At 30.4% G+C, this 15,767-nt stretch overlaps 1 protein-coding gene across 2 annotated transcripts in view; it reads right to left on the reverse strand.

The window, feature by feature from the left end:
* Positions 1-2,133: 2,133 nt before the first annotated feature.
* The window catches only part of LOC111637413 (serine/threonine-protein phosphatase 2A 56 kDa regulatory subunit epsilon isoform-like), a 126,242-nt gene continuing 112,608 nt past the window's right edge, over positions 2,134-15,767 (reverse strand). For both annotated transcript variants that reach the window (XM_023382897.1, XM_023382899.1), the window contains exons 7-12: positions 13,528-13,636; positions 11,836-11,889; positions 11,699-11,749; positions 6,922-7,041; positions 3,512-3,741; positions 2,134-3,398 (exon numbers count right to left, since the gene is read on the reverse strand). In XM_023382897.1, coding sequence (XP_023238665.1) covers positions 3,326-3,398; positions 3,512-3,741; positions 6,922-7,041; positions 11,699-11,749; positions 11,836-11,889; positions 13,528-13,636 — 637 coding nt within the window. In that variant the 3' untranslated portion in view covers positions 2,134-3,325. The remainder of the gene's footprint in view (positions 3,399-3,511; positions 3,742-6,921; positions 7,042-11,698; positions 11,750-11,835; positions 11,890-13,527; positions 13,637-15,767) is intronic.

The following is a 15,767-nucleotide window of genomic DNA, read 5'->3' on the forward strand; positions in this document are numbered from 1 at the left end:
TTTTTTATATTTACTTAGTGTAAATAAAGCTATACACTCATGACAAAAAGTTATGCACCTATATAATTATGCCAAGTTTTGTAGTAATCAAATTCTGTCTCAGAGAGATATGTAAATGATTATAATTGTGGTCTGATTGCATGCAACTTAATGTCACCGTAGTGCCTTAAATTAATTAAAACAGTTACCCTAGTATCCTATAAAAAGACTTAAGAGGTTTAGTGTTCAGAATTTCCAGTGTACCTGTCTTCAAATGCCAGGACCCTCCAATGTAATCAAATACATTATGCACTGTACTGTACAGGTAGAAGAGTTTTGGAAAGACTGCATCATAGGGTCGAGAACAGCAGAATAACATTTTCCTGAACTGCCTACTATCTGGGCCATTCTGATTGGACTGTGAGATTGTGTTAGGGCAGTGGATAAGTTAGTGTACATACAGTGGTCAGGCTCTAAATGTATCAGACAGACCACCAGGAGAGATGATAATCTGATTAAGACAAGAATGAACAGCTGAAATGATATCCTCTTCTGCCATACAGAGAAATGGAAGCCTTGCTGCCAATGGTAGAGGAAGCTCACCTCTTCCTCTGAAGGAAATTTGCACACAAGGCAATCGCTATGCAATCAACGTTATTGGCTTCATTTGCAGTGATACTGTGACAGAGAAGAATACATTGCTACTGACTAGCAGCATACTGTCTTTAGTGATGAATCATAGTTCAGTTTGGTAAAGGATGACTACTTTGTTAGTGTGGTGGGAACTACTAGCGAACACTCCACTCCTGCCTTCACCATTGAGTGGTACACTGCACCCACTACTGGTATGATGGTCTGGGGAGCCATCTCATATGAAAGTAGTCACCTCTAGTAGTGGTGTAAGGGAATCTAATAGCACAGCATTATGTTCAAGGAATTCCTGTTTCCTCATGTGTCACCTTTTATGGAAGGACTGCAAATAGCCATTTTTCGACAAAATAATGCTTGGCCACACACAAATGCTTTCCTGTGGCTTCATCAAGTTGTTGCCACTCTTCCTTGCCCAGTGACCTCCAGATTTGTCACCTGTCAAGCATTTGTGGAACCAGATATAGATGGCCGAAGCTGCATTCAGTGTCATCTTGGAGTGGCAGTTGCAATACCTGTGGGCAAATCTGTCTCCATACCCAATCATATTTCCAAATGCATCCATGCAGAAGAGTCCTACAAGGTATTAAGGGTTCTTTTAAATTGTATTGTTGTTTGAGAGGAACTTTTCTTTTTCCTATGATACCGTAATCATTTATTACTCTCATTATATTCTCATTAATAAAGTTTCATCCAATTCCAATGTCTCCCCTTAGGTGTGCAATTTTTTGTCAACGAGTGTATAGAAAGTACTTTATACAATTCTGAATTGTTTGTGAATGTAGTGTAAATACAGTAATTTCATGTATGGTAAAATTAATTTTAAATTGTCATTAAGAGGTACAAAATGTTCTCAAATGTTTATATCTATTCTCTTTTATTGATGTCAGCTTTAACAATCTTATTAAAAATTTCAAAACATCCATTTGTAGTTGTTTCATAAACGTTAGTTCATTGTTAATTTTTGTGGTTTAGGGAATATGAGAAACATTGATTTATACATTAAGTACTGCCTACATAAAATGTTCTCTCTTTCCCTGCTTTTAATTAAATCTTTGACTATCATTGATTTTAAAATATATACAGGAATAGTAATATAGAAATTTCTTATCAGTTTATTTTAAATATACTTTGTTTAAAACAATTGCCAATTTCATCTTTATAATCAATTGTTATAATTTTTTTTGATGACATTAGAATCTCACTTGCTTTTCAATGCCACGATGATTTTCGTTGTCAATTATTATTTTATTAGGAGGAATGTTAATATGTATTTTGGACATGATGTACCAACTCCAAGCACATGCAAAACGTGGAAAGAATACTCGTGCATCCTTTTAGATTCAATAAAGATAAGTAACAATAGTGTTGTGTGTTTTTATACAACAAAACTTTTATGGTGGATTTTAGTTATCTTTGGGGACTAAAAATATATAATAAAGACATATATATATATATATATACTTTTTTTAGTTCTCTAAAACATGTAATTATGGGGTGTTATGATGTTCATTTTAGCTCCTATCTAAACCCATCCACCCATCCAAGTCCACTTAGAATTTTTTTAACTATGATTATTTCTATTTTAGAGATAATATTGTGATACTTTTTCAAATCACTGCAACTGGGTAAATTTTTCACATGCAAATGTTAAGCTAACCTGCAACAAAATCCTACAATTTTCTATTTATTTTACATAGACTACTGCATCAAAATGAATACAGTAAAACCTTAATGTTTTGAAATAATTAAATTCTCTGGGGCACTGAGTAACCCTTCTTTATTTACACCAGATCGGTCCAAGCATGGCCACAGCAAGCACTGATTATACAAGTTTGTCTGTAGCTAATACTGGACATTAGTGACAACACAAAACTTGTTTTTTTTTTTTTTTTGCCTTAACAACTTATATTCCAACGATGAACTTAAAAAGCAAAGCAGTGAAAGGGGGAAAAATTATTAATACATCATATTCCAGTTACAGAAAATTGGATGATCTATATTTTTTATTTTTCTCTTTATGTGATAACTTATATATAATAGTCCCATTTTCAAGTGCATGTAATTTAAATTCTAGATGCGATCGTTTTTCACAGAAAAAAAAAATTCAATTCATGCAGCTTGAGAACTTCCAGTGTAAATTACAATCACATATTACTCACAAAGACAAATTTGTGTGAAAATTATCCATTCCACATTCTTTGACCCAAATTATATCCTTAGAGGCCACTAGAAATGATTTTTTGCACAGATTGTATATTGCCCCTGGTAATAGTAACACGGAACGGTTATTCTCTGTACCAGAGTTATTGCGCCAAAAATATACTAGCCTGCCGATTTCTATAATGTGGAACGGGACAACAACGATGGTAACTGGTGTGGTGGACATCATTTTCGTATTTGGTCTACCTATAAGTTTTCGAGCTCCGTCTTACGTACACAAAAGATATATTTGCAAAAGTCTTCTTGCAGAGCTTGTCTTTCAAGCAGGTAATTAATATACAGTCTGAAGTGTGAAGAGAAGACGGGGAAACAGCTTCTTGTGGCTGTACTTTAAATTACTCCTGAACCACTGAGGTTGGGGAAGAATATATAAGCTTTGGCTATGGGTGCTATAACACAATCATGATTTTGGTTTCTCCTGCCAATATAGGAAGTGGAACTGCATTATTATTATTATTATTATTTTTACCAATGATCATTTCTTTTGCATTTCTAATTTAGATAATCTTTTCCATAATTCTTCTCTCTCCTTTTCCTTTCTCTTCTCTCTGAAAACAAAATATTTATGATTATTTTATTGAATTATTATTAGCTTACAGTATTGAGAAACATTTCAAACTTAAGCAAACATTAAATTGGTTTTCAAAGAAATATGACTTGCCTTTGCCTATCTGCTTTATAAGATGCTGTGAGTTCATCAAATAGTTTTGAATTCATTTCCATAAATGTCTTAAGAACATTATAGACTAGAGCAATTATTGTTTGATTCCAATGTTCTTTGGAAATTCGGTAGAGAGCAGGAAACATAATAGGCATAATTGCATTGTTATTTTCTTCTATTAAACTCAATATGTACTCATTGTTCCAAAAATAAAGAGCTCTTTCAGCAACCTAAAATTAAACAAAAATAATACAAGATTTATAAATGTTCATTTGCTATGACTTGATTTTGATTCATTGGTTGTCAAGCATTTTTTCTGTTTTGAACTATTTAATTACAACCCTTGTTTCATTTTTAATTTAAAAAATAAAAATTTAAATATTTTTATACATTAAATCATTTTAATAATTGTTGAATTTATATTTGTATCTAATCAAATGTTTAAATTTAAAAATAAAACGCATCTAACTTATACAGTCAAACAAATCGGCTGACTTAAATTTCTTAAAACATAATTGAAAATTCTCTCTACTCTACAGTAGATTTTACAAATTTTAATTGTTATCCAAGTATCACTGATTGCATGTATTTATTTCAGAAAAAAAAAAATTGATTCTCTATGCATTCTTAACAAAGATGATTTGAATTTGTATTAAACGATAAACAAATGAATAAAATTATCCAACTATGTGGTGTGTCCTGTATCCTTTGCAATTGGTCTTAGAAGATAAAAAACCAATGCAAACAATTTTTTCATAATTGCTTATTTGAAATACACTCTTTTTGATTCAATAAACTGCTGGAAAGGTTCATAAAAATTTTTGAAGTGCTTCTAGTAGTTGGATTCCAAATTGATTTTAACACGTTAATCTTTGAAACCTTTAGGTCAGGGGTGTCCAACCTGCGGCCCAACAAATGTGTAAACAAAACCGACAAATTGTTTTATTTTTTGTTTATTTATTTATTTCAACGGCATAAACTCAAAAAAGAAGTTTCACAAAGCCGTAAACTTTTATACATATTTTATTTTTGAGTGAAAAGGAAATACTTTCAAACACTTGACAAAGGAATACTAAATAAAGCTGAAGTTGTGACTCAAAGGATTATAGACCCAAATTTAAGAAAAGGAGAGAAAGGCCAAAAGATAAAAAGTAGTGAGAAAGGTTAAATAGACCTTCTGTTATGCAAATATTAACCCTTAATTTTCCAACCTTCCTCATTACTTTTTATCTTTTGTTCTTTCTCTCATTTTCTCAAATTTGGATCTATAATCATTTGAGTTCCAACTCCAGCATTATTTAGTATTCTTTCCAGCGTTACAAGATTTGGCTACTTTGCGCCAAATTTGGTTACCCTTTTTTTTAGTTTGGCGTAAAAATTATTATTTTGCGCATTGGCTACTTTCTGGGCTACATATTATTTATAATATTAGTCAAATAAAAATGCACTTTAAAATGGTGTTTTGTCATTTTTTATTAATTAGAGACCCAAATAAAACAAATATTTGTGTTTTTCAAGTAAATTTTTGTTTGTCTCCTTTATAATAGATGAATTTATTTATTTCTAAGTAAAAATTGGAAGTCTGTAGAAGTAATTTTTTAAAAGATTCTTTTTCATGATAAAGTTTTAATACTTATTACTATAATCTAGACATGTTAATCCTTAAATATACAAGTATATTTAAGGATTGGGTCACAAATATATTATATATGCTTATGGCTCAAAACTGCATGACTTTTTCCAATGTGACCCAGAGGAACAAAAAGGTTGGACACCCCTGCTTCAGGTTGTCCAGAACTGAATCCAGTTGTCATATTGATCACCTTTCAACAGCATTTTAAGTTTGAGGAAGAGGAAAAGAGGAAATAATAACATGATGTAACATCCAATGAGTAAGGTAGCTTATAAAGCTGTATATGACAATGTTTTAGGCTATAAAATCTTGTATGAGCTTCATTCTATACACTGGAACATTGCCATGCAGCAGTGATTGAGTGCCTTTTTTTCCTGGTATTGTGGCTACATCTGAAGAATGAGTTAGCACCCAATAATTCTTAGCATTGATTATCCACTCACAAAAAAACTCATGGATAATCCTGACAGAATCAAAGAAAACAATAAGTATGTTTCAATTCAAAATCTTCTGCATGTTAACTTTTTCATTTTTGATGATCCAGAGTCTAGGATTCAGAACTCTAGCACTTCATGAATGACTAATATTGAAATAATTAAGATTCATTGTCAGTAACTACAGTTTTCAAGAAGTCTGCATCAGTATCAGAAGCTCTGATCATGTCATGGAAGCATTTCACTAGATCATTTTTTGCTTATTTGAAAGCATGTGCGCATGTGCATGTGCAGGACAAAATATACACAGACTTTCTGTTTGTCCAAATCTTTGGTTAAAACTCTTCTGAAAAATGATTTTCAGAATGCTAGTTAGCTCATCAATCAATGAGTTTCACAGATGCACAACAGTCACCAAAATAAATTCAACTTTTTTGATGTTCTCCAGAGTCAGAGATGTTTTTGGACAAATTGAGCAGAGCTTGTCATCTATCTTCTGTCTTCACAAAAACGTTTAAACTATCAGAATAAAACTGTGTATGGTGGCAATGTAATCATTTCAAGAGTTTCTGTGGTTATTTTGTCTAGTTAAAACAATTTGATGTTAGAATACTGTTTCATGTTATTCCTTTGACCACAGTACAAAACATACTGTCACTTTATCATCAAAACTTGTGATAAAAATATTATAATGCCTTAAACATTTAGCAATGAATAGCTGAAATGTAGCACCAAACAAAAATGGTTCATCGACAGATGGTTTATGAGGAACTGCATAGAAAATCAGTCACAAAGACTGCACAACATACCATGTACTGGTACATCAAATAAAAAACACCAAATGCATAAATTTATTGAATTACAATTAAAATGAAAAATGTACAAAAAATGGAGTATTACAAAACAGTCCAGAAATATCAATTTAAAAAATGTTTAAAGAATAACACAAAACATGTTTTTCATCATTTTAGATTTTTTCTTTGTATCAAATATCATACAAAGCTGTGCGCATGAATTATATTATACTGGGTAATCAAATAAAAAGTTTACTTGGGAGAAGTAAACTTGGCAATGCCATGAGCCAGTCAATGCTTGTTACTACTGATTATACATTATCAGAAACTTCAGTTTTGAACATTTATTTACTAAAGTCTATAAGAATAACATTTGAAACTCCTCATTACTTGATACCAAGTCTGACCCTAGAAAGTAAACGTTTTATTTGATCATCCTGTATAAATTCTAAACTTATGTGAGGAATTATGGAAAAGGAAAAAATAGTATACATATATATAATTTTATAATCAATGTATTTGTAATATCTGAGTAATTTCATGAGTTACCTGAAAATGAGGACTGGACACACATCTTGCTATTTGTTTAAATAAAGGTTCCTGTATCTTAACAAATTGAGAAGGTTCAATAACATCAAGTATTTCTTCAATTTCTCCCAGAAACATAACCTTTTACAATAAAACATAACAGGAAAAAATTAAAATTTATATTTTATATGTAACAAGTTTCTCAACCAACACTACATTTATAGTATTGGTTCAATTTACTGTATATAAAATATATAAAGCACAGCTATGTTTAAAGAAACAAATTACAGAAATGTCTATAAATTATGCAACAACTCTCTATATTTTTCATAACATTTTAAAGTTTTTTTTTTGAATCATTAAATGTAAAATAATAGGAAAGCTATCAAAAATATCAGTTTGTGTTGCGGCAAAATAACTTTTGCTTCCATCTCAACATTTAAATAAAATTAAATTAAACTTTTATACCATTCAAATGTCAATTAGAATTATTTAGGAGCTATATTCTTTAGTTACAATATGTCTATGGATGATAATACTCCAATTTATGCCATAACAACTTCTGCAGATAAATTTTAAGAAACAGAAACAATGTAATAAATTCAACTTCTAATTAAGTTAGTTACAGCACTATATTTTAGTCTAGAGCAAAACTATTGTCCTATTTGGTAAAATGTGGCTGCTACATGAGAAAGTCACAATCAATTCTGAATGCAAATGTAACTGAAAAAGAAATAAATTCTTATTTGCTTTTTTGGAGAACTTTAGAATGCTTATTTTAATACCTAAGTACTTTCAAATCTTTTGGTTAATTGTTGGAAATATAAAGCTGAAAAGTTTCATTTATGAGGGTCATTCAAATGAAACCTGACCAATGGAATATATCAAAGTGAGGATGTGTATAGCGAATCATTCTCCATTTGAAATGTAGGTGGAAACACTGTAGGCTGATGCTGCAGTATCATGTAGCTTGTTTGTAGTTATGTAAACCTACAAACAAGCTACGTTTGTTTAGCACGTCAGGCAGATACTTTGTCCAACATTCAAGCATAGATGTTCAACAATTGAGCTGATGGAGTTTACCATTTGTGGAACCACCATAAATGCTGTTTGGTACGTGAAAACTTTAAAATCTCTGCAAACTTCCATCAAGTCCAAGCGGCTTGGTCTGCTTTCGCAAGTTGTCATTGTCCTTCATGACAATGCCCACCCTCACACCATGCGCATCGTGCAGGAATCCCTTGTGAAATTCAAGTGGGAAACACTCCAGCATCCTGCCTACAGTCCTGACTTGTCTCCGTGTGATTTCCACGTTTTTGAGGTGTTTAAGAAGCATCTGAAAGGGTGTAAGTTTCAATTGAATGCTGAGGTAGAAGATGCAGTTCAGGAATGGTGCAGACATCAAACCCACTGAGTTCTATGAGCAAGGAATCAAACATCTGGTGTCACAGTGGGACAAGTGCCTTACTCATCAGAGTAAGGCACTTGTCCCACTAGACTAATGTAATGTACTGTACCTACTAAATAAAGTCATTGGTCAGGTTTCATTTGAATGACCTTCATATATAAAATGGATAAAGATTCACTTCCCCCTTTTATTTGTTACATTAAAAAAAACTATTGTAACAGTTAGGAAAAAAAAAACATTTTTAACTAAAAACATCAATTTTCTAAAAAAAATTAATAAATGAAAATTTCTGCAAGGAAAAAAAAATCGCAACAATCCAAAAAATTGGTTTGGGTTATTGTGCTTTAGATGAAGACATTGGCAGAGATTTACCAAATGTGTTTTATAACATTTAATCTTAATATCAATTAATTTATTTCAAAATTATAATGTGTTATTTATTGATCTGAAATTTTTGTTCTACTTTTAAAAAAGTAATTAAAATTTTTCAGTTTAAAAGATCTCATATCACAAAGAATTAGACTGGATTAAAACTGCCAGACAGTTTTGATTGTGTGCATGTGACTAACAGTAATCACAAGATAATCAAGAGATAAACTTACAGAATACATAGATAAATGAAACTGCTATTTAAATTATTCAAGTATTGATCTTTGACAGTCATTGTCTACAATGTATGGTTCGACTCCCAAACGTACATTTGGCTATTGATGAGCAAAGAACTAAGGATATGATAGTCTATAAGTGTATAAATAAGGTTACACCATTTTCATCAAGATGCTAATTATTTAATATACAATATATGTATTATATAGAACATAGTAAAAGGATACAAAAGGGACAACAGTAATATGTAGTAAGGTCCAAAAGTTTCCAGCCTGATCCCTTTTAAAAAACAGTCATATATTATTTTGTAATTGGCTGATCATTTAATCCACTAATAAATTCAAATAAAAATTTAATTGAAATCTGTTAATTAATTACCAAGATATTGTCAATTTATTGACAGCAAACAGTTGGAATGAATTTTGAAAATGTTTAAAATTGAGTATTAAGTCATGATTAAATTTTCAACAAAAGAAGGAGAAGTCCATCAGAGATTAAAGATTACCCAAATGTAGTTTATGGAGACTTTCCTCCTTCATATTCCACTGTAAAAGAATGAACACAACAATTCTGATTAGGAAGAAAGTTCGATGAAGACAAACCACATCAAATAAGGCTTACCAAAGNGCGGAAAAAACGTAAAATTTATTCTGGCCCATGTTATAAAAAAGGTTGCCCACCCTTGATATAGAACATAGTAAAAGGATACAAAAGAGACAACAGTAATATGTAGTAAGGTCCAAAAGTTTCCAGCCTGATCCCTTTTAAAAAACAGTCATATATTATTTTGTAATTGGCTGATCATTTAATCCACTAATAAATTCAAATAAAAATTTAATTGAAATCTGTTAATTAATTACCAAGATATTGTCAATTTATTGACAGCAAACAGTTGGAATGAATTTTGAAAATGTTTAAAATTGAGTATTAAGTCATGATTAAATTTTCAACAAAAGAAGGAGAAGTCCATCAGAGATTAAAGATTACCCAAATGTAGTTTATGGAGACTTTCCTCCTTCATATTCCACTGTAAAAGAATGAACACAACAATTCTGATTAGGAAGAAAGTTCGATGAAGACAAACCACATCAAATAAGGCTTACCAAAGTAGTTACTACAGAAACATCAATACAAAGATGTTTTGGAAGACAGGAGCTGAAAACCAACAAGTAAGCAGTGAGACATGCTGTATGAAAAATCAATGCTGAGGATCCTACACGAACCTCTTGGTACAAATAAGGTCAGTGCAAGATGGATGTCGAAACTTCTTTCTTCAGTTCAAAAGGAAAAGCAATTGAGATATAGCAGGGAGTTTTTATCTCTTTGTGAAGGACGAGAAAAAGTAGTTACTGAATTAATTATTGCTGGAGATGAAACTATGGTTCTTTATCATAATCATCTATCAAAAAAGAATCAATGGAAGAATATCAACCGAGTTCTCCAAGGCCCAAGAAAGCAAAAGTGATACAACCTCAAAATCATAGATATGATTTTTAGGGATTCTTAGGGGATCCTTGTGATTGATTTCAAAGAACACAATACCACTGTCACCAGAGAATATGCTTCTTTAATGCACCAATTAAGTGATGCCATTAAAAACATGTGGCAAGCTGTCCCACACTGTATTGCTGTTGTGCAAAAATGCACAGGGTGCACATATAAATTCTTGTGAAGGCTGCTATTCAAAAATATTGCTTCAAGGAACTAAATCACCCAGCTTACAGCCCTGATCAGGCCCAATGTGATTATTATTTGTTCTCAGAATTGAAGTCAGATTTGCAGGAGAAAAAATTTAAAACTAATGAACAATAACAGCAGATTTTAAAAAGAAAAATTTAGACTATTTTCATAAAGGTATAGAATTGTTAATAAAGTGTTGTAAAACAATATATTGATATACAAGGAGACTAAATTCTTTTGAATTATTTTTTGATATTCATTTTCTTCCAGTAAATTAGGGTCAGACCAGAAACTACTGGACCTTACTACATATGTTAGACACTAAGTAACTGCAAAAAAAATTGTATTAATGTTATCTTAAAACTCAGATAAAATCAGGGTCCTGTTGCATAAAATTCTTATAGTTGTTACAAGCTTTACAAGTTACAAATTTTAAACAAAATTTTCTGAGTAAAAACTTTTGTAACAAGTTACAAGTTGTAAGCAATTTGTCTATAAGTGAAATGTTAATTTTCCACTTTGTCTGGGTTAAGTTAAATTCTTTGCATCGAAAAACCTTATCCATTTCTGCATTGGACAGATTTCTGACTTATAGTAAAATTTAACACAGAGAATCCTCTGTCCAGAAGTATTTTTCTGTTTAGGCTAGTTTCCATTTTTTCAGGTTCTATTTTAGATAGATTTTACCATAGTAATAAACAATACTGAATATTTGTAAAATGTAAAAATTAACCCTTTAATTTGCTCTTGACAATGATGTAAGATTATATATAAATTAAATTTTTTAATAATTTCTATCACTTATAGGCACCTTTTATATTATCTGTAAAGAAAATATATATGATGAAAGATAATATTTAATTTTTATCATTCATCATGATTAACAAACAATATTTGAGTTATTTGATTCAAGCTTTCTTGCATTATATTCCACAATGACATTACTTTGAGTATAATCGTTCCTTTTTCATCTAATCAATACATATGACAGTGACAGAAAACTAATATACATATATGCTCTCTTCATTCTAAAAAATTACCCAGCCAATAATTTTAAATGAAATAAAATATTTCCTCTAAAAGTTTGCAGTTAACAATACTCACTTCTTTCTGACTACAAGTTTTTGGCCAAATTTTTAATAATCCTTTAACTACCTACAAAAAGGAAATGAAAGAAACAAAATTTTAATAATTATTGTGTGTGTTTTGATTTTTAATTTAATCAACAATATCAATTTTACCTGCTCTGTAAGAGTTGCATCCTTCTCGAGAAACTGAACAACACAATATGCCAACTGATAAAATGCACAAAGATAACAAAATTATATGCATTGGCTTTTATAACAGTATTTAAAAATGATTAAAGAAAATTTTATTACTTATTTTAAAGAATATTTGGAGAATTTTAAGTCCTATTTTTAAATCAATCAAAATAATTTATTAAATTTAGGCCAACTGTTAACCGAGGAAACCAAAAATTTTTAGTAGAACATTTTCAATTCTATACAAGTCATCTTTGGCACAAAAACAAGAAATTTTCGCAGAATAGAACACAATATAGAAGGAGAATATTTTTGAATCTGATGCTGAAGGCTGATGCATGAAAATGGTCGAAACTTTCAAATATCATCAATCATTTTATGCATTAATACTTACATAATGATCTACAAGTGTAACAATAGCCTTAAAACTAAACAAGTTACTGGCCTTTTTACTGGTCCACTAAAACCACAAAAAAAAACTAAACAAGTTTATCACAAATCCACAACTGCCTCCTAAATTCAGTAAGAATTGAATCTTACTATCTATAATAAATCAGAAGTGTTTACAGCTCTAGTTGCTAGGGCAATAACCTTTAAGATAAAGTTGATGAGCTTTGTCAGACTAATAACATTGCTAAATCCCATGACTTTCCACTCAATATGGTCAACAGCTTGGTAGAAGAATTCCACAAAAAATGTTACAGCCTAAATATGTCATTAGGTTTAAGAAAAAAAAGATCAATGTGTTACAGTTTTCCTGTAACACTGCACATATTGGACTCCTTTTCAGTGCTACTGGCCCACATACACTAGGAATTTAAATGGTAGGCTAGCTATAAGATTATCAATGTAATGAGCATCCCCTACTATAATAAACAGCAAATGAAATAGGATCTTAAAGAGATTTATGCTGTAACATAAAAAAAATGAAACACACATTTTTATTATATACAATCCACCACCAGATCAATTTAAAAAAAACATGTAAATGAGCACAGACATTCAATTACATACGATCTAGCCACATTTCACACTTCACTTATGCAGTGATGTGTGAGAAAGTTGTTGTCTGGGACCATCACATGCTCATTGCAGAATATAGAAGGGTTTTTCCTATCACGTCATTCATTAGAACAAATGTTTTGTCTGAAAATCTTAATGTTATATTAAGGATGCAATAACCCTATGTTCTCTCTAGCTGGCTGTCACTGCTAGATAAAATAGATCATTCATCACTTCCAACAAACTCGTTTTTATGTTTTACATTTTAATGTATCTTAAATTTATTTGATTTTAATTTAGGTTCATTATTTTGCATTACTTTATTTAATTTTTATTCTAATTGACGCAAATTGATGATATTCAAAAGTTTCAACCATTTTTGCAAATGGAACTTTGGCATTGGTCTAAAAAATGTTCTTATTTTATACTGTATTCTACTCTATAATGACTTTTGTGCTAAAGAGGACATGTGTGGAGACAAAAACATTCCACCAATAAAAAAGGATTTTGAATTTTCTCAATTAACAGTTAGTCCAAATTATTCTACAAATATAGTGCCAAGTTTTTTAGAATATAATAAATTTAAGCAAATTAATTTTTAGTAATAAGTTTTCATCATCATCATTATTATATATGATCAAATAAAATATAAAAAACAATAAGATTTACCTGAGCATGATATAATCCTAAGCATTTTGGTTTATGGAGAGGAATCAGAACTTTAACCAAAAACTGTTTATGCTCACTCTTAAGAGGTAAGGCAAAACCATTGATGATACTAAATACAAAAAAACAATTCGTTAATTTCAAAGTAATAAAATTTAAATATTATTTTATAATTTCATAAATATTTGCTAATATTAATGAAATTATATTATTAAATTATATTATACATGTTATTTGAACGGCAATGAAATTTTTGAAGTGAAATGACATATTCACAAAATACATATAATTTCTTCTGTAAATTTTTAAAAGTATTAAGTCACACACACACATTCCTTCCTATATATAATATATATGTTGCAGTCAAAACCAGTTTTTAGTTAGGATGCATTTTAACTAGTTGAAACTAGTTTATACTGGATGTCTTTGTTATAACTAGAATTTACTGCTATTCAAAAATGAATTTGAGTTAAAACTAGTTTTAACTAGATAAAACGGGTTTTTACAAAATGGCTTAGTAAAAACTATTTTGACCGAGGTCAAAGTTCATTCAGCTAACATGTGATAACACTTACAATCTTTAATTACAATACTAGCCAGTCAAGAAGACTCAGAAGCTGCAGCTAGTACAAGTGCAGAGCCTCAAATAATACCAGCTATTGACGAAAATCCAGAATCTGTAGCTAATGCGAATCAATAGACCCAAATAATAGCAGTAAGAGAAAAAGCTCATCTAAACTTGGAAAAACAGGCCCAGAGAATGAAATTAGCTTCGGATTCAATGTAGAATTCAGTGATAATATAATTATACCAATTCCTGATGTCGACAGAGCAAAAGCAGATCTCCGTAATATTATTGGAGTGATTCTTCAAAAGGATAAACAGGGTTTGCACTAATTTGGAATGAAATATAGGATACTCGATAAATTGTATTGCAAGTATGTATTGTTCAATTGTGCCACTGTTTAATGTTGCCAACTATGCAGTTAATTTGTTAATATTTTGAGGTCTAATTATTATGAAAAATTTTTTTTCCTTTTTTGGGCATAATTTACCATCATTATTATTAATTAAAGAGTCAATTTAAAATAATGAACCTATTTAAAAACTTAAATGTACCTGATCAGATCAGAATTTGACATGTCGAAAGAAAAATTCTTGCTACTAGAAGGAGTGCCAGAGACAAATGTATCTTTAAGAACTACTGCCAGGAGAGCAGCCTTAGGAACAAAGCCAAGGTACGCTGTTTGTGTAAGAAGGCATGTATGTCGAAGAGGTGCTTTTGTAAAAAAAAAAAGGCAACTTGTGTAACTCTAAATGACATGATAGTTTACCTTGCAATAACAAGTAATGTAAACTTAATTTTTATATTTATGTTCCTTTATTGAATGATTATTTTTGTATGACTTTAATTAATATTACTGATGTTGTTTTAGTGTTAATATTGCCTACATGGCTCTGTGATTTTCCTTAAAAATATTCCTATAGTGTATGATTAATTTCCTATCACTTTAATTAATTTTAATAACACAGATGTATGACCAACATTTTCAATAAATATTGTATTAAATAATACAAATGTTTTAATCCCAATCATCACTTTATTTATTTCCCCCAATTAGTTTTAACTAATGTTCAAAGTTAAAACTAATTTTATCTAAAATCCAAACATGTATAGCAGTAAATTCTAGTTATAACTAGGAAATTCTAGATGTAACAAAGATATCAAGTATAAACTAGTTTCAACTAGTTAAAACGCATCCTAACTAAAAACTGGTTTTGATTGCAACATATATATATATATGAGTATGGATCTCCTAACTTTGAGATCAACCTTTTTATGGAATTCATAGCAGTTTATTGACTTCCAAATAAAAATAAAATATTTAAAATCAAATATGAATGAATGAAGTTAAATGAAAAAAGGTAACAAACAAATTATTTTGTAATACATGTTATTTTACAAAAAAAGTCCTTCAGTTTCTTGTTCTGTGGTGATTCTTTCTTCTTTGCTGCATTGTTTCAAAGATGTCTCAGCATCCTTTACATGGATGGTCTGTCTTGGACACATTGGGCTCTCTCTCACCGCCCAGCCAAACCCACAACGAGCACAGAGAAGACCCTCTGTGTCCGTGGGGCAGAAAGTGAATTTTAAAAAATTCAGTTTAGCATCATCCACTCACTTGGTGTTGTCATGGCACTACAGTATTTATGTGCTCTGTGCAGTCATGGCAAAGTTTTTA

The sequence above is a fragment of the Centruroides sculpturatus genome, unplaced genomic scaffold (genome assembly GCF_000671375.1).
Source record: "Centruroides sculpturatus isolate CEXI.00-Female unplaced genomic scaffold, Cexi_2.0 scaffold172, whole genome shotgun sequence".
In the NCBI taxonomy this organism is placed as follows: domain Eukaryota; kingdom Metazoa; phylum Arthropoda; class Arachnida; order Scorpiones; family Buthidae; genus Centruroides; species Centruroides sculpturatus.